At 54.1% G+C, this 26,052-nt stretch overlaps 1 protein-coding gene across 6 annotated transcripts in view; it reads left to right on the top strand.

Moving 5' to 3' along the window:
- The window catches only part of GNG7 (G protein subunit gamma 7), a 154,180-nt gene that overhangs the window by 124,749 nt on the left and 3,379 nt on the right, over window positions 1–26,052 (top strand). For all 6 annotated transcript variants that reach the window (XM_083484289.1, XM_083484288.1, XM_083484290.1 and 3 more), the window contains one exon: window positions 25,169–25,284. In XM_083484289.1, the coding sequence (XP_083340415.1) occupies window positions 25,204–25,284 (81 nt within the window). In that variant the 5' untranslated portion in view covers window positions 25,169–25,203. The remainder of the gene's footprint in view (window positions 1–25,168; window positions 25,285–26,052) is intronic.

Genomic DNA, 26,052 nt, shown 5'->3' with positions numbered 1-26,052 from the left:
TAGCCTGCTCAGCACTTCCTTGACGTGTCCGTCATGCTCCTGCTGCGATTCCGAAAAGATCAGGATGTCATCTAAGAAACAGACGCACGTCTTGTAGAGAAGTCCCGCCAACACGTGATGCATGAAAGCTTGAAAAACGTGGGAGCCATTTTGCAATCCAAAAGGCATAACTCTATATTCGTAGGTACCCAGTGGCGTGAACATGGCCGTCTTCCACTCATCTGCTTCCCGCATGCGAATGAGATTGTACGCCCCTCGCAGGTCTAACTTGGTGAACACTTTTCCCTTCCGCACCTTCGCTAGGAGGTCATCGATTCGGGGCATGGGGAAGTCCGATGGCTTGGTCCCATTGTTTAAAATGCGATAGTCCACTACCAGTCTTTTTTGGGGCGTGTCCCGCTTTTTAACAAAGAATACAGGACTGCCCCCCGCTGCCTTGGACTCTCGGATGAAACCGCGCTCCAAATTATGATCTATGAACTCTTTGAGTTCTTGCAGTTCGTCCTCCGACATGGAATACAGTTTCCCTTTAGGCAGCGCCGCCCCCGGCAGCAGGTCAATCTTGCAGTCATATGGTCTGTGAGGGGGTAGCCTGTCTGCCTCCTTCTCGCAGAAAACTTCCAAAAATTCTGCGTACTTGTGGGGAATCGCTTGCAGCGTGCCTAGCAGCAGCTGTGACTCCTCTTCCTCTCCTTCCTGCCGGGGCACGATGCAGTGTTCAGCACAAAAGGAAGATCCGAAGGCCAGCTGCCTCTGGTACCAAGCCAGCGTTGGGCTGTGCTTGTCCAGCCAACTCATTCCCAATACAATGGGCGTATCCGATAGTTGAGTGACATTGAAGCTGATGATTTCTTTGTGATTCCCAAGTCGCATCACCATTGGTGGCGTCTGCTTCACCACTTGCCCCCCGAGCAGCTCTCTGCCATCCACCGTGACAACCTGCAGGGGCAGTGTGGCCGGCAGCAACTGTATAGCGTGTTTGTCGACAAAGTCCTGCCCTATAAAGTCCGCATTGCTGCCTGAGTCAATGGTGATTGGCACGTCCATGGTGATTCCATTGGGCAGCTGGAGAGATGCGGTGAGCCTCACTACTGGTTTGGGCGGGAGGGGGTTCACGGGCTGTAAAATCTCTGGGGACTGCGTCACTAACACGTCTGGCTGGGCCCCAGGGCCTCTTCCTCCAGCCAGACTGCGTCGTTTCCCTGCTGTGGTCCTCCTTGCTGCGTTGCTGCAGTCACCATTGCTGAGGCTGCAGTGAGCTTGTGGAGCCTCTGGGGACACTCTTTCGCCATATGCCCTGGCTCCTCACAGACGTAACACTTCCTGTTCCCTCTAGGAGGCTTCGCTTTCACTGCTGCCGGTGCTAGGGCTCTGGTTGCTGACTGAGCCCTTGCACCTCCAACCTCCATAGGTTCCGCTCCTCCTCCTGGCGGAGGCGTGGATTGCGCACGCGCTGCTTCTCTGGGAAGGAAGGAGGAGCCCCTGGCTGGTTCGCGCCCTCCACGCCCTTCATCCCTGCTCCACGGACGTTCTTCCAGCCGCACCCCCACTGCCAGTGCCCTCTGAACGACCTCCTGGGTGGTCCGGGGTCTCTCCCCCCTCGCGATTTCATCTTTAATCGAGCTGTGCAACCCCTCCCAAAAGAGGTCTCTTACAGGGGCCGAATCTCTGTCCCATTCCAGGGCACTGACCAAAGCGAAAAAGCGGGCATGGTACTGCCTCACGCTGGCCCTCCCTTGCCTTAGTCCATGCACCTCCTTCTGGGCAAGATCCACGTCAATGCTTGATAAAAAACACCCATCCATCGCTTTAATAAAGGCATCCGCATTTTGGAGCGCCGGATCCTTATCTCTCCATAAATTGCGCAGCCATGCTTTAGCATCCCCATGCAAATGGGACATGATGAATCCCACTTTCTCTTGCTCATCTCTAAAGTCTTTATTCAGCAGTTGCAGTGCGCACAGTACGTCTGCTCTAAAGTTGGGATACTGTTGCAGGTTCCCATCGAAGTGAGAGACCAGACCGCCTGTTCGTCTCGCCAACCCAATTCCCTCCTGCCTGGGTGTCTGCTTTGTAAGCACGTCTAACCTGACCTGGAGATCCCTGCAGGCGGCAGCTGCCTCCTCCTCTCTCTTCCTGGATGCGAGAGCCGCTGCATTCAGTTGTGACACTGCTTCTCTGAGTTCCGCTATCTGCTGCTCAGCCGTCATGTCGGCTGCCGTTCGTGAGCTCGCTAGTAGGCACCTGCTTCTCTCCCCTCCTCGAGGCTGTAGATGCCCACAATTGTGAGACGGAGCTTACTGTCAGAGCTGCTTGAAGATCCTAGCTCACAGAGGATCACGCTAGCCAGCGATCATTAAGTAAAAGTCTTTATTGAGTTACAGTTTCCATTCTCAAGCTGCTGCGTGCAACTCTACGTCTAGTAGCTAGATCGGCGAAGCTCCGTCTGAGTCTCCGCCCCGTGTGCACCAACTTAATATCCTAGCCCGGCTCCACCTTTTCCGCCTGACTGTCCTCCTCTGGGTCCCTCTACCCCCCGGGGTCTCTTCCTTCCGGGATTCTTCTGACGCTGACCCCCCGGACCCTCCTGTCTCCTTGCGCCGGGCTTTAGGACCTGGCTCCCTTTCCGGGCTGCTTACTGCGCCGCCTTCCTCTGCATTTGAACTTGGCGCGCGCGCCCAACCTTCCACTTTCCGCTTAACCGTTTCTTCGCTCCCCGATGGAGGTGTGGCCACTCCTGACTCGTGCCCTCCCTCCTGTGGTGAGCTGCCAGCGCTTGCCGCCTGGCTCCCTTCCTCTTACCTGCTCTCTGGCGGTGACGCTGGTCCCGATTTCCAACTGCTCTCCTCTGAGTCCCCTCTGGCTCTATCTTCCTGGGGTGCCCCCCTAGACTCCCCCCTTGCCCTGGCCACTGGTGCTCCTTTCTGTGAATCCTCTGATTCACTGGAAAGACTCGGAGATCTCGGGTCGTCGTCATCACTCATCTTTTCTTCTGCCTCCTCCCCTTCGCTCTCTGTTTCCTCCCTTGCCCTTGCCTCTGCTCCTAAACCCCTGACACCATCCCACTACCCGTGTTTCCTACTTAATACTCACTTCCGCATGCGCTGTTCCTGGTGATCCTGCGATCTCTTGACTGGTTGTTTAAGGCAGGCCTGATCAAGCGTTGCTTCCTCTGGTTAACCCCGCTGGACCTCCAGTTATTTCCAGACCCTGGGATCGATGGAGGACTGGTTATTCCTCCTGGAAACTGTCCTTCCTTGCTCCCAGAATCCGGGTAACCAAAAGTCCCTTCGAGCGTGGTCGCCATCTGTTGTAATTAAAAAGATGCCCTTTTCCCTTATGGGGTATCCAAGAGCCCATATAGAGTCCTTACATAGGTTCCCTATTGGTAGGAGAAAATAACAGGCCAAGCAGAGAATATTGAGAAGCAAAGCAGCTAGTAAGCTTGATCTTTATTGATCTGTTGCAACAGGGTGCTCTCCTCACACGCAGAAAAGGAGGACCCAGAAAAATAGTGTGCATACCCTTATAAAGACTTTTGAAATTCCACCCTGTAGATGAAGACCACCCCCAGAAACATACATACATCACAGAAAAAGGCAGTCTAAACATAAATTTGAATACCTCCTTGTTTATCTCTTGTCTGGCAGGTTACATGATTGGATTGCCTGCGGAGCCTGGCCAGTCTTTTGTAGTGATAAATAGTGATAAATATTTAGTTCCTGGGCCAGGTCACAGGCTCACACCCTATTCAAACCCCCCTAAGACAGGATTTGTGAAGGAAAAGACAATGGGGAGGCTTTTTAAGTTTGACCTTGCAGAGAAAACATTTGGTCAGTTTAGGAATCAAAATGGTTCCAGGTTGGTCTTCCTGTGCTGATCTATGTATGTGCTTGGTTGGTACACTTATGAACATTACCATATATCCAAGACCATAAAATTCCTATCACAGTGGCGTATGTATCTGGAGCTGGAGAATTGACTGCAAGTGTTTCATGTGGCAATAAATATTTAATTCTCCACCATGTGCATTTCTTTGACTGAGCAGCGCCTAAAAGCCGTGCCCAGGGAGCCCCAAAACCCTCCCTTCTCTTCGCAAGCACTCTGCACATGCACAAGTACTGCAATGTCCTGTGTCCCTGAGCCAATTTCTTGCGGCAGAGGGAGAAACATGGGTGGTCTCTCACTTAGCATCTCTGTGGTGAAAATAAGTTGTTGGCCTCCGTCTGTCTCGAGAGACAATGTAGGAGTTCCTGAGGGGGTTGAGGTCAAGCCCTTGAACGGTTGCAGTGTCTGCTGTGGTTGCAGAGACTGATGTGGGAGAGACGTGTTTTGTTGCAGCCGGGGCAGAGGAAGGCCTCCGGTTTTGCTGCTGCAGATGCGCCAGGGCGTTTCTTCTCTCTGCGCTCCTCCCAGGGCCATTCCTCCTCTGGTCACCTGACTGCCTGTCTCCAGGCACCATGGTCTTCAGCAAGGGATTCCCACATGGCGGGATCAATGTTGCCAGCCTTCATGCCACATTGGCAGACATCTTTGTGAGGCTCTTTGGGGCTGGGAAGAACTTCCGGCCACAGGCTCAGGGCGACTTTCCAGGCTGTGTTTGAAGATGGGCCCTGGGACTGGGTGACGTCTGGCTTTCAACATTGTGCTCTATCCCCAGAGAAACATTGCAATATACTGACCGATCACAGTGTCTGAAATACGAATGGAGCGAGGTAGAGGCGAACAGGGCAATGTCCCGGCAGCTGCTACTACTTTAGGGGTCTGAAACAGACTTTTCTTTTTACTTTACAATTGTCATTTTATAGTACAGAGCAACAGATCCATGAGAGAAGCAATGATCAGCTTCACAGTTTTCCCCACATCACGGTTTTTTACACAGCACACGTAATGCAATTTGCGATGTAGGGCCACATCAATCAGCCTGGAAAGCTCAGTTGTTTTGAGCTGATAACGCCAAGGTTGCAGCTTCGATCCCCAACTGGGCCAGCTGCGTATTCCTGCATGCAGGGGGTTGGACTAGATGATCCTTGGAGCCCCTTCCAACTCTGCAATTCTGTGATTCAATGCATATTATGAAACCGTTACCACCATGTGGACTTCAAACCAGCTATGGATGATGTTGCCCAGCCCTAATGGGCACCACAGCGACAAAGAGAAAGGGAGAGTGTGCAGTTTGTCTCAGAAGGAGGACCAGGGGCATGTGGGAGTCCCTGGCTCGCCTTCCCTCTCTGACCTCACCCCTCCTGGCAGAAGGCTCCCCTTCTCCAGCTTCCTGCTCCTGCCTGGGGGCAGCTGCAGAGATGCTTCTCTCCCCGCTCTTTCCCAGGGGTGAGCTCAGCTCCTGAGTCTCTGCCAGGCCAGCGTGACTGGAGGGCAGGCGACAAAGGAAGCCTCTCCCCTCCATCCGCCCCCCCTTCCCGGCAGGCTCCGTGCCCCCCCCCCATGCCTCACATGATGCCTCGGTCATTGGCCTTTACCGAAAACGTGTCACGATTGGCTCAAGGCTCACAGGGAAATAAAGCCCCCCCCTCATCTCTTTGCAGAATAAACCCTTCCTCCAGATTGCAACACCCGCCTCGTGGGCTCCTGTGTCTATTTTGAGCCCATCGTGGGTGCTGTACTTCATTCTCCAAACAAGAGCTGCTCACATCGTAGAGCGGTGGGAGAGCAGTCACAAGGCCGCCCTGCACACGCCGGCAGTCTTTGTCATCAAGAAGGTGCCGTCATGTTGCTGGCCTCATGTGACATGGGTGACTCTCCAGGGAAACCCAGAGGCCTGCCTGAACCTTCGCAGCCGAGCGGCAAGAGCTGAGTTCCTCCTCCTGCAGGAAGACTCCGCTGGCAGCATTTGTGCCTGGCTTCATTTTGCAAAAGGGGTTTGCCATCGTTCTTTGAGCATGGGGCAGGGAGCCAGCAAAAGCCAAAGGCAGCTGAATGTTCTGAGATTCAGGGCAAGCAATAGAAAGTTCTTCTTCGTGCATTAATAAAATGATTATGTATTTGCCACCCCCCTGCCTGGATTGCTCCAGACACTCTGGGCGGCTTCCAGTGAAATAGGAAAACAATAAAACATCAAAAACTTCCTTGTGCTCTGCTCTGCCTGCGTGGTCTGAGGCTTCTGGATCCTCAGGTGGGGCGAATTGCACTTGCGCTTGGATCCTGCTTGTGGGTTTCCCGCAAGAGGTACCTGGCTACTCACTGTGAGAAGAGGAGGCTGGACTGGACGGGGCCCCTTTTGTCCTGATCCAGCAGGCTTTTCACAGAATCATTGGAAAGGACCCTGAGGGTCATCTAGCCCAACCCCGTGACACAGGAGTATTTTGCGCAGCATGGTGCTCGAACCCACAACCCTGAGTTCAAGAGCCGCCTCCTCTAATGGCTGAGCTATCCCAGGAAAGTTCCTGAAGCACAGGGCTAGAGATCCACCTCTCTGCTGCCACTTAATGGTGGTGGGGTTAGAAATCCCGGCGCCTGAACCTTGCTGGGCGCAGACAGAGGGAGACGTTGGGCGCTTGCCTGGAATATCCAGCCTCAAGAGTGTGATGATTTCCTGCACTCAGGCAGGCAATGTGGCCGACACAAAGGCGATTCTTTTAAGTTCCTTTCCACGCTGCAGAGGGTGATGCAAGGAACCCACTTCCCGTGTGCCAACCACACGTGGCTCGCACTTGGCACCCTCCTTGCAGAATCCCACCTGCAGCCGCCAGAAGCAGAGCTTCCTTCCCTGTTTTCTGGAGGTTGGGCTGGGAGAGCTCTTTCAAGGGCTGAACTGTGCTGACTCACCTGCAGCCTCCGCTGCTGCTCTCACGGAGGCTACCTGACCTTCCAGCGGGCAGAGACTTGGGGGGAAAGGTCAGGGAATTGGGTGAGGAGGTCATCTCCTCAGTGGCCATCACGGCCCCCGCCCCCCACCTTTGCTGAAATGAATCCCTCTGAGTCAGCAGCCTCGATGAACCTGGCATATGTATTTAAACCTATTTCACGGCTGTGTCGGAAAGCGAGTCAGGGCAGCCCGTCTCAAGGACGGGGAAAGAGCCCCTCTGCTGGGTCAGACCAAGGCTGGCCCATTTAGCTCAGCTGGCCAGATGTCTCTGGAGGTTCCATAAGAACAGAAGAAGAACCTGCCTTGCTGCTCTGACAGGGTTGGGCACCAGACGGGGCTCCTTCTTCTCTCCCTGTCGCCTTGCATCCCTCTCCCTGCTTCCTCCTCACCTGCGCAGTAGTTCTTGAGCAGGATGCAAAAAAGATTCCAGGGCTGGCAATGGCGGAGCTTCATGCTCCGGCACCGGCGGGGGGGGGGCGGAGAGCAGGCGGGGGCAGGGCTGGCACGCATCCTGGGGGCGGGGCGTGCCACCTGCAGGGGCGGGTGCCCAGCGCAGGCGGGGGGGCAGCCGCGATGGCACCCTGCCGGGATCGCGCTGCCGGGGACAGTGTGCGCCCCCCGCCCTCCTCTTCCTCCGCCAGAGGGGGCTGGAGAAAGTGGAGCAGAGTTTGCATGATATTTCTGCAAGGTGGCCTTTTCTCTCTCCCGGCCACCCCACCATCCCTTCTTTCGAGAGACTAAATCTCTGCAGGCCGGTGGCCTGGGGGCAGCGTCCACTTCTGGCTATCAACCACTTGCAACCAAGTGAAGATGCTGACCTCTCCACACCTGGGGGTCCTTGTATCTTGCCTGTCTTCACACACTAGCAACACATCCTGTGGAATTCTATCCATTATATTCTATCTGCACAACCTGAATGGATTTCAGGAACCAAAAAGGCCTAATGAAAAATACAACTTTCAAGCCATCTGTCCCCAAAATGGCAACTAGGCATTTCATTTTGACGACTGTAACCCTGGTTTAAGGAGCCATTTGGCGCCTAGCTGATATATCTGGCTTCCTCACTGCTTGGGGATGAGCAACAGAATTGCTGAGTTGGAAGGGACCATAAGGGTTGTCTAGCCAACCCCTGCAAGGCGGGAATCTTTTGGCCCAAACCAGCAAACCCTGGAGGATTCTCCTCCTTGGTGTGAGATCTGTGTCCAGGGATGACGTCAGCTGCTGCTGCAAGGAGATCAAGGGGGAAAGAAGGACTTGCACTTTGGCCTGCTTCTGGCCCCAGGGGCCATGTCAAGCATGTTCTGCGGGGCTTGTGCATCAGCGCTGAGATCCTGGTAGCATGTCATAAATCTTCCTCCTTGGCGGAAGAGCCTCCCCCTGGCTGGGAAGCCAAGGTGGGGCAGGAGCTGAGCACTTACTGGAAAGCGGCTCTCCTTGGCCTCTTCCTGGGAACTCTTGCTTACTGGGGGAGAGTTCACAGCTGCCAGCCGCAATAAGTTGAGCTGCAGTAGCAGCTGAGTGCTTTCTGTAGAATTTGAATTTGCCCCGAATGAGGGAGAAGCACAGACTGGAGCAGTGCAGACTCCTCTGTGCACTGAGAAGAGCAAATCCAGGAGCAATTTCAGCACAAACTTCCCAATGCTGGCGGAAGAGCAGAGGAGCTGGTTTGCTCCAGCGGATTCTGTCTCTGGGGAGACCCTCAGAGGTCCACCTCGGACGGGAGCACTTTTGTCTTTTTCATTCTCGTTCTCTTTTATCTTTCTTTTTCTTTTTGTCACTTGTTTTATAAATGAAGTTCTTCTTTTAAAAAAGTAAACAAACACACACATCTACAGTATAAGCTTTTCGCTGCCCACTGTCTTTCCCCAAGCCATTGCCCAGTTGCCACGGTGGTGTGTTCAGCTCATTTTCAAGGGATGCAAAACCACAATTATGGAGGCAGTGGATTTAAAAATAAATAAATTTGAAAATCCACCTCTGCCAACTGTGGGTAAGGGAACAGCCCTTTAGAGTCCACCTGCTTTGCCAGTTGCCTAAAATAGAGCCTCTTCGGCCTCCTGCTCTGCTCCCCCCAAGCTTCTTTGAGCATTGGGACCATTCCCTTTCCCTTTGTTTTCCACCAGCAAAACATCTGGTCTCCTGCCAAGCTTTCATGGGTGGTGCAGAGGGTTGGTGGCTTTCGAGGGGCTGCAGCAGCGGTGGGTGGGTGGCCCCGAACAGAGAGAGACACACAGGCAACCTCTTGGGGGCAGGATCCATAAAATGCTGCGGCACCTGAGAGGCAGGTTGGCAGGTTTCCTGCTCACAAAGGAGCTTTTGCAGGCAGTACCCCTCCCCCTGGGAAATGCTGTGCCATGTGGCGCAGGATGGAGCACTGTCCATACGGGACAGTTGCTGCTTTCCTGAGAAGAAATTCCGGAGGAGTCCATCATTCCTGTTTCTTGGTTTTTCGACAGCATCTTCCTGGCCAACACCTATTTTAAACTGGCCAGCTTATTGGGGCAGAACCCAGAGTGGTCCATCCTCTGCTTATCTCCCCTCACTGCGATTAAGTGAAGCTACAGGGAGCTATGCAGGGGGCCTTCTCAGCTGTGGCGCCCACCCTGTGGAACCCCCTCCTGTCAGAGGGTGATAGGACATAAAGAACTACCTGACCTTTAGATGCACATTTCCCATCGGTCCCTCCTGCTTTCCCACTGCCCCCCAAAGGGAAGTTGGAGAGACAGCTGCCAATTCTCTGCAAGGGACAGTCCCCGGCCCAAAAGGGGGGCAGGCGTTCATGTGAGCTGGGCTCTGCCCTGAACACCCAACTCCTTGCACTTCTTTAGCTGGATCTGGAGAACCATAAAAACCTGACACTAGTTGGGGGGAGCGGGGGCGGAGAGACTTGCCTGAGAAACTTATTTCCACCGCCTTGGTTCCACGTTCACCTTTTCTGAATCCGAGCGTGCCAGGCCTGTGCTTAGGTGGCCAGCGTGAGAGGGATGGGTGGCTCAGCACTTACGTTTTCACAACAGTCACTGAGCAGAAACTCAGAGCACACTGTGTTAAAATATATATTTAGCAGCAAAGCTGTGCTTCTTGCAGGTACTTAAGAGAATCTCTGCCAGACCATCTGTGCTCATTGCAGTGTGAACGAAACTTTGCTAAGTTAATCCTGTTACGCTGGGCGGTTTTCCAGGGAGCAGATTCCACTGAATTGGAAGTTGCTTGCACTTGAGTCAGGAGAGGGCGCAGGTTCTAGTCAGTCGTAATTCGGTTGCAGCACTGACGGTCCCCAGCATCTCCAACTGGAGCTGGTCAGGATTCCTGCTCCCCCCCCCCCCGGGGTGCTGCCCCTGCCAGTCAGTGTGGCCAGTACTGAGCTAATTGGACCAATGGTCGGAGGCCTCTTCTTTTTCCTGCACAAGGCTTCAGTCATGTACTGTGAGAATCAGCCACACAGAACACAACTCTTGAGTAGGCAAGTGCTGTGACTCTGCCGCATTTCTTGCAACCGACTGTATGAAAAAGGCAGCACTTGAAATGTGAAAAGAATCTGCTTTCCAATTTATTGGGGAACCTTTTCCAGCCCTCAAAGCAGAATAAATGGTGCAGCTTGCCAAAAGGCCAACAGCTGCTCCCTCCAGTGCTGCTGCACAGGCCTCCTTCGCAGGGCTGGTTTTTGCTTCTTTCCCGGGCAAACACACCAGCCTGCTCCTTTCCACAGGCACCCAGAGAAGGAAGGATGAGGGCCGCTTCACGTAACGCTGCGGCCTTTTCACTTAAATGCCCTTTCAACCTTAATTCCTGTTTAACCTTTATAAGAAAAAAACCCCTGCTTCTTTTCCTTTACAGGGTATCCATAGCCTGTATATAGTGGGTTCCCTTTCGGTAGGAGAAAATAACAGAGGCCAACCAGAGTATATTGAGAAGCAAAGCGGCTAGGAAGCCTGATCTTTGTTGCAATAGAAAAGTACTGTTGCAACAGGACCCCCACTCCCCACACACAGGAGCGAGGAGAGAACTCAGAACAATGGTGTGCATACCCTTATATAGACATTTGAAGTTGCCTACCCTGTAGCCCAAGACCACCCCCTGAAACTTTATACATACATGACAGAAGGAGGCGCTCTACAGTAGAAATCCCGTTTGCCAGGATACCTGATAATGGTCACTGATTGCTTTATCTGGGCAGCCTGGCCATTTTTTTGCGATGATTTGTGATGGTTCCTGAATTCAGGTCACAGGCTCACCCTATTCATATACAAATATGCCCTTAAGACAGGATTTGTAAGCAAAAGACAATGCAAATACTTTCCCATTTCTTTTCTCCTTCAGAAAAATATTTGGTCAATTTGGGAGAGTAAAAATGGCTTCAAGGACTGCTCTCCTGTACTATTTCAGACACATGGTTTATATACTTATGTATGTGTTTGCCTCGTACATTTATAACATTTAATTTACATTTGAGACCTTAGAATTCTTATAAGAACCTTAATTGCCCCTGGGTGTAAGACTCCTGCATTGTGGGCGGTTGGACTAGATGACCTTGCTGGGTCCCTTCCAACTCTAGAATTCTGTGATTCTGTGAGCTTTTTTTGCTAGCATCCATCTGTCTCAAGAGACAATAGAATGTGCCTCTGGGGGTGGAACCAACTGCTGGAGTATCCCACTGTGGCTGCAAAGACCGGTAACTCGTAACTGCTGCCTCCCACCTTCTTTTTGGGGCAACCAAGTGACCTCCCCTTGGCGCAGGCCTGGGGGTCCTGGGCTGCCCAGACAATGAGACCCCCCCCCGGCCTCACGGATGGGGTGAAGAAGGAAAGCAGAGCAAGACGCTGGGCATCCGCTGGGCTGCAGGATTTGCCGGAAGGAGGCGTGGAAGGTGCCATCCAGCCGCCTTAGGGACTTTGCTCCAGATTTATGCAAGGTTTGCTCCTGATCCTTTCCCCCTCCCAAAGATGTCCACAAGGCAGCGGGTGCAGATGCTTCCTCAGGCTTCTCTCCCAGAGCCTGTCTCATGGATGGGTATAGCAGCAAGGACCAGATTAAGGGGCATGGAATTCCTGAGTGCTTTTGTGGACCTTGCCACTGCTGCAACCCCCGGCTCGTGTGCATCTTTTGAAACCCCCAACCCTAACTTTCATCTCACACACCCCTGTGAACCCAGGCAGCTTTCTGGAGCCACCTCTGCAGACACAAACTAGGACGGGTAACCTGCCGCCACCCCAAAGGTTGCTCCCTTGCCCTGTGACAGAAGCTAGTGCGGCAGCTCACCTGTGACACTTGAGCTCCGCCATGCCTGGAGCAAAGTTTGAAGGCCTGGCTGTTTCACTGGCAGCTCAGGTTCAGAAATCCCACTCCAAGGGGCCACTTCTGGGGTTTGCCAGCCCCCCCCCCCAGCCCACGGAGCCACGTCCTGCTGTTAACAGGAAAGCCAGCGATGGCAGTCAGTGCAGCAGCCAGCTTTGCAAGGGACACCAAGACTTTCAGGGTGACCGTGGGCACTGGTTTCTGTGCCTGCGCATCTTTCGGAGAGGATAAGAAAAGGCAGGGGGGCCCCACCCAGTCCACCATCCTCACAGTGGCCAGCCAGATGCCTCAATGGGAAACCCACAAGCAGGATTCGAACACCAGACCATGATCTCCCCTCCCCAACTGGCATTGCTGCCTCCCAGCTGTGGAGTCAGAGGCGAGCCGCAGTAATGGCAGGAGCCACTAATAGCCATCTCCCTCCTCCTCCATGATTTTGTCACCAACCAAGGGAAATCCTCTTCTGCCTCCTGCAGGAGGGAGTTCCGCAGTTCGGCTCCCTGGGTAAGATCTTTAAGCGCCATCACAGCAGTTCCCTCTCATTTCAAGGATTTCCATGCCCCTTTCCAAATGGCAACCCCCCCCCCCTTTTAAGGCAGCTGAACAATCACTATAAAAACAAGGCACTAATAAAATGAGCGGGATGAAAACAGTTTCTGAGCAACCGTCCAAACGCAGCTCTGGAAGCAGGTGAAGGCGGTCATGATTCCAAATTAAGCCACAAACACAGATTTATATATATTCTCATCCTTAGTCATGGAGTGTAACTGAGTCATCATGTTTTCTGCTGTGAGATCAGTGAAAATCTGTTCCATGGCAGGAGGCTTAGATGGGGGGGGGGCTTGGAATGCATTTGGAACAGCCAGCGCATGTGTGCTGCCTTTCCGTGGGGTAGTGAGTGGGGAGGTGGGCCTTCGTTTTTGAGGGGGGCAGTGTTGGTTCCGCCCTTGCCTCGAGGGGGGCACGAAGGCAGCCAGCCAGCCTTCCAGCTGCAAACTCCTCCCTTGGGGATTCTGGCAGCCTTTGTTTGTGTAGCATTTGTAGCCCACCTTTTTCCTCCAAGGGGGTGAGTGGGGGGCTCCCTGCTCCTCGCAGAACCCCCACAGCAGCCCTGTGAGGTAGGCCAGGCTGAGAGAGTCATCAGCCGGCCCCCAAGGTCACGCCCAGTGGGCTTCATGGCTGAGTGGGGGGATTCGAACCCCGGTCTCTCCCAGGTCCTAGTCTGACTCTCAAACCTCTACACCACCACGGGATTTCTCTTCCCATGCAGGCATGCGTCCAAATGGGTGATCATTTTGGGATCGGGGGCCCTCGTGCATGCAGGTGTTTTCACCCCACTCACATCAAAATTATAGCATTGTAGTGTTGGAGGGGACTCCCAAGGGTCATCCAGCCCAACCCTCTGAAATGCAGGCCTTGCAACTGAAGAATCCCAATGAAGACCACCCAACGTCTGCTGAAAAACCTCAGACGAAGGAGAGCCCACCCCCGTCTGAGGGAGACCATTCCCCTCAGGAAGGTCTTCCTCATGTCTAGTCAGAATCTCCTGTCAGATCAGGTACTCCCCTCTGGAGCAGGAGATGTCTTATTTTACTGTTGTTAGCCGCTCTGAGCCCAGCTTTGGCTGGGGAGGGCAGGATATAAATAAATTATTATTATTATTATTATTATTATTATTATTATTATTATTATTATTATTATAAAAAGCTTGCTCCATCTTGCGTGGGGCAGCTCTTCAAGTAATCCTGTCTCTGACCAATTTGAAACCTGCCTGGGGGCATAGGAGCCAACGCCTGGGGGCCGAGGTCCCTTTGCTGCCCCCAAATACAGTATTGGAGGGTGCTTTCCACCCCCCACCCCCGTTGATGGGCATTTCCATTCAAATGGAGTACTCATGTGGCATCTTGTGATCGATTATGCAGAGCGGGGCTTACCTCCCCCCTCCCAATATTTTATTCAGGTTGGCAGCCCTACCTGGCAGAGAAGGGTGCTCAGCCGGGGGGGGGGTGCGCGCTCAGCTCTTTTCTTTCTCTCTGCCTCTCCAGTCCCCCATCCCCATCCTCCCGCGCTATCTTTCCCCTTTGTTTGGGGTGATGATGTCACCTTGAGCTTTCGCTGCTTCCTGCCATTGTGCTGGGTGGGGGGCAGCCCCTTCTGCAGACACAGGAGCCTCTGTTTCGCTGGGGAGGGAGAGACACTCACGCATTACATCATGACCAGCGGCTCTGCTTTGAGAGGCAGCTTAGCGGGGGGGGGGGCTGCTTATCCCCACAGGGAGCCAAGGCAGCTGCTCAGCAAGGGCGGCTGCCAGGCATGCAGAACGCAGCTCACCGCCTCACACCGCATTGTGCCTGTTGCCTGCCAGGGGTCTCTCTGCCCCAGCTCAACCTGGAAGTGCCATGGGGTCGTTTGCATGCAGAGCAGGTGCCCTGCCCCACTGAGCTCAGGAAGAGTCCCGGTTGCTCAGGAGGTGCCTGCCGTCCTGCCAGCCCACGCAGGCAGCGCTGAGGGCAGGTGGGGCTTCTGCTGCTGTGTGAATTGGGAGGAGAGGGGATGCATGCAGAAGGCCCCAGGCCCCACCCCCAGGGCAGACTCATGAGCCACGGTTCCAGCTGGTTCTGCACACTGTCTCTTCCCCACTTGAATCTCTGGTGGCCCCAATCCAGCCCCACACAAGGGGCAGGAGCCAGTCCTGCTCGCCTCTGACTCTCCTTCTGTCCCTTCTCCTGAAACACCCCAGGAAGGAGCCAGCGAGGCCCCGGCTCTTTTCCTGTGGCCCTTTCAGACGGTGACCTCATGCTTTGCAGGAACACAAAAAGGCTGTTTTGTGTGTGCTGCTCTAACGGAGGGCTGCTCTCCCCCAGCTTGTCTGGGGAGAACAAAGACGGCTCCATTTGTGCTTCCACACTTCCTGCAGCCAGAGTCCTCCTAGGCGCTGAATGAACAATTCGCTTCTTTTCTCTGCATTTAAAATTAGGTGGGGAAGAACTCACCCAATGTGTCTGGTGCAAAACAATGGGGGTAAGGAGAAGGTTAATGCGAGACCCTCCTGGGGGTGGGAGCAGCAGTAAAGGGGTCCTAGACCTGCCCCCCATTGCCCCCAGCAGGCAGGGATGGCGGCCAACTTAGAGTTGGAAGGGACCCCCAAGGGTCATCTAGTCCAACCCGCTGCATAGAATCAGGACCTGGCAAAGCTCAGGCTGCATCAGTGGCTACTGAATACCAGTGGTTGGAAATCTGTGGAACTCCCTCCCAGAAGGTTGCAGGTTCAGTTCCCATGTGGCATGGCAGGGGGTTGGGCTAGATGACCCTCAGGGTCCCTTCCAATTCTACGATTCCCTGATTCTATGACTAACTCATGGAGATGACTATGGGCACATCTGTGGCTACAGGCCATGTTAGCTCTGCTCTGCCTGCATGGTGGGAGACAATCAGGCAATTCCTTTCCCCCTCCTTGCAATTTCTGGTAGTGCAAAAATTCTCTTCATCTCAGGGTCCTGGGCAAAATATTCCTGCACTGCAGCGGGTTGGACTAGATGACCCTTGGGGGTCCCTTCCAACTCCGATATTCTATCCCTGCTTCAGCAGCTAAGGAGAGTCCTCCAGATTTCACCCATGTGGTTGGAGATGGGAGCAGGATCACACCCTCCCTCCAGCCCCTTGGAACCAGGGAAGGGGCAGAGAGAAGAGGCAGCTCTCAATGTCTGCAGAAGCTGACTTAGGCCTAACTCTGAAAAGATTTGGGCTGCGTGCATTTTTTAAACCCGGCGTTCATGGGTCATGAAGTGCCTCTGTCTCCATTCACCTAGGAAAGGGAGCCGGGGATGGAGGCACAGGGCTTCAGAAATCAACTTCTGCCACTGCTTCTGTCGCCTCTGCTTGCAAAGTCTCTCCCTGCTCCTCCTCTCACGGAGGGACTTGGCCCTGCTCCAGCCCTGCCAGGCAGCAGGAAGGTTTGCAGAGTAAAGAAGCGAGAGGCAGGCTTTCCCCTCCAGCCGCTCGAAGCAAAGGCTTCCTTGTTGTAGAGTCCAGGAGCGGCAGGGTGGGGAGGGATCCCAGCCCAACCCCCTGCAATGCAGGAACCGCAGTTTTGGTGCCTTGGGAGCATTTGCACCCTGGGAGGGTGCTGGCAACGAAGTCCTGGCAATGCTGAGCGTTCTCTCACTCGCACCCCCCAGTTCAGGGCCTTGTGGGTGGGTGGAGCAGCCTGGGTGATTTCCCCAGCTTGGCCTGGGGCGCTGACTCACCCCATGGGTGCCGAGTCTGCCTTTCTGACAGCAGAGCATGTGGGAATACACCTCTCTCTCTCCTTGTGAGTATTCTTGATGGCTGTGAGTCACGCTGCCTATCACAGGCACCCTCCCTGGTGCTGCTAGAAGCCACTATCTCTGCAGGGGACAAAGACAGGGGAAAGCAGGCAGGGTTCTCGGGAGGAGGGCTCTCAAATCTCCTCCTGCGCCAGAAACAGGGAGCCAGGAGGGGGAAAGGGCAGGATTCTCATGCCCCTCCAACCAATCCAGATCTCTGGCCCAGGCTGGGGGGGGGGAGGCAGCTCTCTATCCCCCCCCCCCAATGCTTTTTAGGGAACTGCTAAGCCTTTTCTCCCTCTAGACTTGCAGCATCTCGGGCAGAGGGGGGGACATTCCCGGTGCATTCAAAAGGGTTCCCTGTGTTCATCGCCCCCCCCCCGGGCTGGGAGACCCCGGAGAGCCACTCAGTCAGTGCCAGCAGTACTGAGCTGCAATGGCCTGACTCTGCATCAAGGCGGCTGAGATTGCAAACAGATGAATATCAGCCTGGATAGCTCAGTGAGTTAAAAGGGTGCTGATAAGGCCAAGGTTGCAGATTCAGTCATGGTAAGAGACAACTGCATATTCCTGCCTTGCAGGGGCTTTGGCTAGACGACCCTCAGGGGTCCTCCAACGCTTCAGCTATGTGATCTCCCCTCCACAGTTGAATCCTCACTGCTGGAAACCACAAGGAGGGAAGAGTTGCTCTTGTGCTCAGATCATAGAATCATCAGAAGGGACCCCAAGTGTCATCCCGTCCAACCCTCTGTGATGCAGGAACATGGGAACGGAGCCTGCAGCCTTGGCGTTGTCAGCACCACACTCTCAGGAATGGAGCTGCCCTGCCCAGGGTCCTGTTCTCAGACTGCCTCTGGGCCTGGAGGTTCCCTAAAGGCACAAGAAGACCCAAAGCCCCCCCCCGAAACTGCCACCCCCCCATAGGATCAGGGCCCCATTGGGAGGGGGTCAGGCCTCCCCATGCACGGAGAAGCCATTTTGCACAAGCAGCTGTTACGGTAAATCTGGGTGCGAGGCTGCTGTGCCACCCAGCTCGTCGGACTAAGTCCCTGCGGAGCAAAATGAGCGCAGCCGGAGACGGGAGCAAGATGCAGAAGATCCACATTTATTGCGCAACAGGTTCAAGGCGAGATTGAACCCAGAGGATGGGGTGACATGAACATTTAAAACTTCCCTCCCTTACCCATGATACAGTGCAGAAGCATCATCAATACATCACAGTTACATCATGAATATATCAAGAAAGGGTTGGGTTACACAGGATTAACATATGAAGGAGGGAGGGGGAATATGCAGAGTTGGGGATATGCACAGATTAAAATGCTGGGACAGATTCTTCGGGCATATATAAGTATATGCCACCCCCGGAGCATTATATGGTGGCATTTAATTTGGAGAGCAAATTAAATTCTGTACCACAGCCATTTGAGGTCACAACTTGCTGCATTCTGAACTTTATTGGGAAATGACACGGTGTTTAAAAACAGGGTTTTGCTTCATAAATCGTCCATTCATAAATGGGGACATTGTGCCAGAGGTGGAGGGGCAGCCCCCACCATAAAAGGGGTCTCCTCTCCCTTGGACAAGGAGGATGGAGGGTGCCGCATTGGACAGCCATGTGCCCCCATCCTGCCCTCCCTGTGGAATCTGGCCCCTCAGGCCTCCTTGGGGCCCCGGCTGGCTGGATTCTCCCCCTCCCCCTTACGATATATGATAATATCTTTATTGTCACTGTCCCATGCAGGACAATGAAATTGAAAAAACTACATAAAAACTGCATAAAACTACCACAAAACTACATATAAACTACATAAAACATTCAAAAACCCCTAAAAACTCTAAAACCCCATTTTAAAATACCCTATACTATAGAAACCCTTTGGCTCTGGGGGGCATGGACCCCTGGTCAACCTGGCGTTCTTGGCCGCTGCAGGCGCCTTGGCCTCTGCCTGGGGGGGCCCCTCATCCTCGGCCCCCCGTCTTGCTTTCCTTCCATGCCTTGGGCTTCGCTGGAGGATTGCCGGGATCCTGCGAGGTAGGAGAGAGAGGAGAAGGGGCTCAACTGGCAGAATGGCAGAGTTGGAAGAGACCCTGAGGGCCACCCAGCCCTGCCAGTTGGAAGCCATGCTGGACCCTGCTGAGCTCTGCCAATGTGCCAGCAGCCTTATTGCTGCACACAAGTCACCACAGTGGCCCTTGAGGCTCTGAATCTCGGAGCCAAAGATTCCTGCATTGCAGGGGGGTGGACTGGATGACCCTGGGGGTCCCCTTCCAACTACACTATGGAGAAGCAATGAAGGAGTTCCCCACTTCCTTGGGTGCAAGCTAAACGGAGATCCAAATGCAAACATTTGTTCCTTCAGGCCAGGGATGGGGTACACTCTCAAGGGCCAGATGCGGCCCTCCATGACTTACTGCCTGGCCCTCAAAAGGCTCTGCCAGTGCTTTTGCCCTTGGACAACTGCCTCTCATTTCGAGGAGGGGTGAGTGTGCGTCACCTGCTAACCAAAGGCAGCCCTGACATTGGCCACTCATTCGCCTCCCCCACTGGCCCCCGGAAGGTTGTGCAGATGGGCGTGTGGCCCCCGGGACGGAAAGCCTTCTGACTGAAAGGGGACCTGGACTGTGCAGGAGGGGAGGCGGCTGCATGGCAGCATCTTGGCTGCTCTTTGGAAGAAATTCAGAGGAGGGCAAAGAAAAAGAATCCGAGATAAGTGGGGAGACAGAGGAAGCCCCTGGAGGAAAGTGTGAAGGAGCTTGCAGAGAGAGGTTCAGCTTGCAGGGGCGGAGGCAGAGAGTTAAGACCTCAGCAGGCTTGGAGGCCCAGCTGTTAGAGAAGCAGAGTTGGGAGGGGTCCCCAGAGGTCATCCAGCCCAGCCCCTGCCATGCAGGGCTCTCCGATCAAGCATCCCTGACAGATGCCCGCCCAAGCTCTGCTTAGAAACCTCCAAGGAAGGAGAGCCCCCCATCTTCCTCGTTCTCAGCTGGATTAGTGACCCCCACTCCGGCCCCTTCTGCCCCACGGCCTGGTTGGCTGGTGGCAAGAAGAGGCCAGAGCTCAGCACTGTGGGGCGGCAGCCCCCAGCAAAGAAGACCAACCGCCCTGAGTTCTGCAGGTGAAGGGGGTGCACTCGGAATCAACAAGAACGAGACCCAGGACTTACCTTGGTAGCTTTCGCCTTGGGGCTTGTGCTGGGACCCACCTCCTCCTCCTCCTTCTCCCCTTCTGCGATTGCTGGAGAGGGAGCAAAAACACCCCAGAAGTCACAGCTGAGCAGGGGGAGCCCAGGGTGGGGGCCCAGCCTCTTAAGCAAGGGGTCTGTGGCCAGAGCGGAAAGGCTGGCCGAGCCAAGGAGAGAGAGAGAGAGAGAGAGAGAGAGAGAGAGAGAGAGAGAGAGAGAGATGGCCATCCAGAAGGAGAGCCAGGCTTGGACCTTCTTTGCCGCCCTTGCTCCTCCCAGAAACACGGCTGCTGCTGCTGCTGCTTTTGGACTCTCCTCAGGGCAGGAGACCCACCGGCTGACCCAGCTCAGGCGCCCTGAAGCAGGATTGGGACCCACCAGCCTGGCGCCGCTTTCCCAGCCGTCTTCAGGGAAGACCTGGAAAAAGAGCCCTGCAGCTGCAAGACCAGGCCCAAAGTCCAGTCCAGCCTCCTGTCCTCCCAGCAGACCAATGCCCCTCAGGACCCAGGAATCTAGATAGACTGCCTCTGGACCTGGAGGCTCCATGAGGGCCGCTGAAGAAGCTGGCTGCTGGGTCAGACCTGCCCCCTCCATCCTCACACAATATCGGGTTGGGGAGGTGGACTGCCTCCACTGTGCAAAAGCAGTGCAGGATTTCTTGTTCCAGAAAGGAAGTAAAGACCACACATTTCCCAGCACAGAAACATAAAGAGAGCCCATCTAGTACAGCCTCCTGTTCTCCCAGGGCCAGCCATGTGCCCATTGTGGGTTAGGACCCGAGTGCAAGAGCCCTGCCCCTGGTTTGCCATTCAGGGGTAGACTGCCCCTGGCCCTGGAGGTGCTGCTATCCCAACAGACCTGCTTAAGAGGAGGGGAAGCCAAAGGGTCCCTGGTCTACCAGCTGCCCCACAAGCAGGACCCATGAATCCCAACCATTGCCCTGATTCTCCTGCCTCCGTCCATGGAGGCCCCCAGCCCCCCTGCAACCACAGAGCCAGGGGTGGTTGTGGCCCTTCCTCCTTACCTCCCAGCCTCGGTTTCTCCACAGGAACCTTGGCCGCTTTCTTCGGTGTGGGCCCTGTTTTTCCATCCAAATGCTTTTCCGAGCTCTTCTTTCCCTTGGCTTCCTTGCCCAGCTGGAGGCGTTGGGACACAAGAAAGGACATTTAAGAGCAGGGAGAGAAAAGGCTCCCTTTCCAAGGAGTTCTGGGGGGTGTGGGGGGGGGGTCTTTCTGAGCTCTCAGGGCAGATTCCACAGAGATGTTTGGCTCTAAACCTGGGTCTCCTGCTGTTGTTGGACTACAACTCCCATCATCCCTAGCTAGCAGGAGCCTGTCTTCACATGCAAGGGAAGCCCCAAACTCCCTGAGGGTCAGCTGGCCAGTCGAAGCCATCCTGGGATTGTGGCCGCTGTCACCTGCTGGCAGCTTCTAAAAGGCGGGAGGGGGCTCAGAAGGAGCAGGACATGTCCCCCACCAGATACCCCCCCCAGCCCCTTCCCCTCACCTTGAATCTCCCTGTGGCCCCCAGGGCGGAAGAGTTTTGGGGCCGGAGGAGCCAGCCTCTGGCCAGGGCCACTTTCAGGCCATGCTTCAGGCGGATGGGCTCAGGGTGTGGCGCTTGTTAGGGGGAAATCGAGGTGCGAGGCTGCTCCGCCCCCCAGCTGGCCGGGCAGAGCCCGCGGGACCCTGCGGAATAAAGGAAGGAGTCCAGCCAACCGGAGCAAAGAGCTGTAGACCAAAGTTGATTGCGCAAGAGGGTCAAAAGCAAATTTGAACCCCGAGGATGGGGTGACAAAGACTTTGGAAACTTTCCCACCACATCTCAGAATACAGTTTGAAGGGGAGGGCCTAACCTTGGCAAACATGTCCAGACAAGTCCTTGGTACCAGATTAGCATAAGCAGACATGGCAGGGCAAGACTCAGGTATAAGATGAGCATAGACAAATATGTCTTAAGTACCACCACCCAAAAGTACAATAGAAGTTCCTTTGCATGTCTGGAGCCTGAGGCGAGTCAGGTGATGAGACTTGGCTTCCTTTGGCTAACAAGGAGCCCAGCAATTGTCACCTCTGGGAACTTCCTGGAGTCCTTTGCAAGGGGAAAATAGCTTTGGAATGGGGGGAACTGGGAAAGGAGATGGTTTTATATTATTTTTAAAGCTAGGTGACTTCCCTGAGCTGTCAAGTTGGAAGGATATATTCAGGCATAATATTTGTAATTTTTAACTTTAAAGATGTCCCCCCCCCCCCGTAATTTCCGTAACACGCTTTATGGCCATGACAGAGACCCACCCCCTTGCGCTCATTCAGGGTCTTCACCGCCTCCATCACCATGGTCAGCGTGGGCGGGTTCTGCGCCTTGCCAGCGAGGCAGAGGACTTGGCTGCAGAGGCAAGAGGAGGAGCGCATTCGCCAGGCACCCTGCAACCGCCCCACCCACCCTTAAGGACCACTGTCCCCCTGGGCAAGCATTTCCCCTCAGAGCCATCCAGCGCGGGCGAATTTGTGGCGCCCCCACCTGGAACGCTGCAGACTCGGCAGAGAGGGGCACCTGTGGGCAGCCATTGCCCCTGCGGCTGTTGCTGCGTCCTGCACGTCCATCAAGGGGCGCATGTGTCTCCCCCCACCCCAGCCGCCCACTTCCACCTCCCCAGTCCAAAGGGGCTTTGCCCCCACATGGGAAGCAGCTGGGGCTTTGGACCTACCCAGCGTAGACACACGTTGGCCACCATCCCTGAGCTGCTCTGACTAGCGGGGGCCACTTTGGGCACCCCCTCCCGCAGTGCTGCCCCATTCTCCAGCCCCCACCAAATTCCTGTAGCTCAGCCCCAGAGTCAGTGGAGCCCCCAGCCCTGCAAGGGAAGACCTCCACCTGCAGCATGGGTAGGTTCTGGGCTCAGGTGGAGACACCACCTGCAAAGATGACTCGCATGTAAGCCTTCCCTCTGTTTTAAGAATTCTAAGGTGCCAGAAATAAAATGAATGTTTGTAAGTACACAAGGTAAAACACACACAAGTATAACCCAGTCAGATGGGTGGACTGTAAATAATAAAAAAATTATTATTATTTCTAAAAAAGAACAGGGGAGCAATCCAGAAGTCATCTTCACTCTTAATGACCCCAAATTTGTTCTCTGCAAAAGAGAATAGCTTGGAAACACCTCTCCCAAAGGTTCTTTTCACTTACAGATCCTTCTAATCCAGTCACAAGAGCACATTTTGTGTGTGAATAGGGCAGGTTTCAGAAACCATTTCAAAAATGTCCCCGACTGGCCAGGATAAGGCAGCCTGCCAGCATTCTCCGATCTTCTGACAAACCCTCACAAGCCACACTCAGATTTCTGCTGCAGATTCAGAATTCGGTGTGGTGCTTTTAGGTGGTCTTTGGCTAAGGGGCGGGGCAGTCCCTAAAACCTTTCCAAACTGCCACACCCCTTCGCTGGGGGTCCTATCTTTTGAATAACACCTCCAAGGACTCCTGGGAGGGCAGGGGCTGAGGACCCCTGCTTTCTCTCTGGGTGCCTTAAGAGATCCTCTCCTTCACCCCCCACGTCCTCCCGGGAGAGAAGCCTCCAGGTTTCGCTGGAGAAAGCTCCAAAACCAGCACTCCCAGTCTGAACTGGAGGAACTCGGCTCTCTTGGGGCACCTACCTGCTGACAACGCCTCCATTCCAAGCAACTGCCCACCTCTTCCGCCCCTTCCCTCCTGAAAGCTTCTTTCAGCTAAGCCCCTTGCTAAGCCCCTTTTATGCAGGAGGGAGCCTGGGCTGCAGATGAGTCACACCTGGGCTGCAGGTGGACTTGCAAACCCTGTGGCCCCGATCCTGACCCCCCTTGCACCAGGGAGCCCAGGAGGGAGGCTCTGCTGCAGGGTACTGAACAGGGCAGGGGTGTCTCCTGTTTTGGGGGAGAAGCCAGAAGCTTTTCCTGCCCTTTTTCACCTCGTCTCTGTGCAGCCCTTCAAGGCACCGTCCAATTGTCCTGGAACCTGTCTGCATAAAACAAAAACAACCCAATCCCCCCCACCCCCGCAAGACATTTTAGAAGTTCATTGAATGTCAGTCAGCCAAAGGCCTGGTTAAAGAACCGAGACTTTATTTCACCTGGGTCAAAGACCCAGTTTGGCACATTTGTGTACATGCACACCAGCTGGGCACCTCAATGGTGCCCCTCTGGAGGCAAAACCCCCGGCTAGCCCCCTGGCCCACCCCTAGCTAAGGCACTGGGTAGCCAATTTCTCCCATAGAGCTCAGAATGTATTAGAAAAATTATATAGAAAGGTTTATTGTTTTGAGTACATTCAAACGTAAGATAAAACATATGCAAAGGGACTTGACAGGAAGTCAAAGTTGAAGAAAAGATTTTGGAAGATAAAAGTGGAAAAATATTTACTTTCATTATTATCATTTTGTGTGCGGGTGTGGGTGTGTGGGTCTCTGCACATATGTGTGTTGTTGGATGAAATATTTGGGAGGAAATAAGACGGTAAATAGCAAATAACAAACTAAATATCGATGTATGTAATTTTTATTTCTTAATTATATTTAATGGTGGTATGGCTGTATTGTTTTTTGTAACATAAAATCATTCAATAAAAATTATTATTTTAAAAAAGAATTCTCCCATAGAGCTTATACCCTGCTGAAATCCCCTCGGTGCAGAAAGCTGTTCAAGGCGCAGGAACCCGGAAACAGAAATGAGAGAGCAATCTGAATCCAAGCAGGGGTTGGGGTGTCGCAGGTCTGGGGCAGAATTCTTACACCCTGGGGAAAAAGCAGCATTGCTTTCTGTACAGCTTGACTCTGTGCCAGCTTCTCAAACACGGCTTTCTCCTGGGACACTGCAGAGCCACCCTTTCCCTTGATTTATTCCTGCTGGGCGGAACCGCTTTGAGTCTCGGTTCCCATGAACTGCTCCTTAGCACTGTCTCTGTACTTCAGGGAGGGGTGGGGTGGGCAATAATGTTATCGTAAAAAGGGGGAAAGGGAAGAGGCCTCCCTCCGATGGATGGATGGATGGATGGATGGATGGATGGATGGATGGATGGATGGATTGAGTTCACTTACATGCTGGGGCAGGAGACCCTTAATCTCAGGGTTGTGGGTTCAAGCCCCACATTGGGTGAAAAGATTCCTGCGTTGCAGAGGGTTGGGCTGGATGACCCCTGGGGTCCCTTCCAACCCTACAATTCTATGCCATTTTCCCACAGTGAGCTGTGCTCAAAACAGCTTATAGCAAACATCCAAAACACAGAAACACAGAGCATGAGAAGTACAAATCTACAAAATGCAGAGCATGTCGGAAGATTAAGAAATGACAAACATAGCATAGCATTCTCCTTTGAAGCAAATTGTGCCTTCTAGATTTGTTTCAGATTGATAGCCTGTATTGTAAGAAAGGGAATGTAAAGATTTAAGTTGAAAGATACATTAGCAGGAGATGCCTGAGCTGCTCTTGCTCACCTGGGCGCTCTGAGAGGCAGGAGCAGGAGGGGAGTGGGTCACTCTCGGAGAGAAGGAAGCCTCACATGCTCTTCCTCTCCTCTCCCCCTCGCAGCATTCCAGGGGCTGACGCAGAGCCCATGGCAGACCATGTCGACCACTAACAACATCGCCCAGGCACGGAAGCTGGTGGAGCAGCTGCGGATCGAGGCCGGGATCGAGAGGATAAAGGTGCGCCAGGAAAGAGGAGGCCCCCCCACACACACACAAGCACACCCCACAGGGTCCTGCAAATCTCTCCCGGGGGCAGGGGCCGTCCTGGGCTGTCCAGACTACCTACCCACCCCACTCCTAATGCAAGAGCAAAGAACCCCCCCCCCCGCAGCTTCTCTGGCAATGGGGTTCTGAGTGTATCTGCCCACCCCTCTTGTCCGGGGTCTCGGGGAGCCTCTCTTGGGGTCTGGCTCCCAGAAGAGACCTTGGGACAGAAATAAAACTCTGGCTCCCAAACCCCATTGCTGCACCTTCCAAGGTCTCCAAAGGAAGAGGGGGGGCGGGGGGCATGGAGGGACCCCTGCTAAGCATGGAGCTGAAACACAGCTCCCGTCTTGTCCTTCAGTGTTTCCATCCTTGTCTCCTGGTTCTCCGGAGATTAGTCCAGACGCGGTTCCTGCCTTAAATAAATGGGGGGCATGGGCGTGGCCAGGATTTCTGTTCCAGGGGCACGGGACACCCCATCCCCATCCCCATCCTGTGCTCCATCTAGCAGATTCAGAACGAAATGTCTCAACAACAGTTGCTTCAAATTACTTCCTTTTGACCACAAGTGCTCAGAAAAAACTGTCAAAATATTTCCACAATATCGACTTTTAGTTAAGTATTTTTCTTTATTTCCTGGACTGGGCGGGCACCTGTCCCACCCCCCAGCTATGCCCATGATGGTGAGGTGCTTCGTATTTCGGGAATCTGAAGCAGCCTTCCCCCCACCCCATCGCCAGC

The sequence above is a fragment of the Podarcis liolepis genome (genome assembly GCF_965112155.1).
Source record: "Podarcis liolepis genome assembly, chromosome: 18".
Classification (NCBI taxonomy): domain Eukaryota; kingdom Metazoa; phylum Chordata; class Lepidosauria; order Squamata; family Lacertidae; genus Podarcis; species Podarcis liolepis.
The sequence above is the reverse complement of the archived record's forward strand: the minus strand, read 5'-3'. Positions and strand labels throughout refer to the sequence as shown.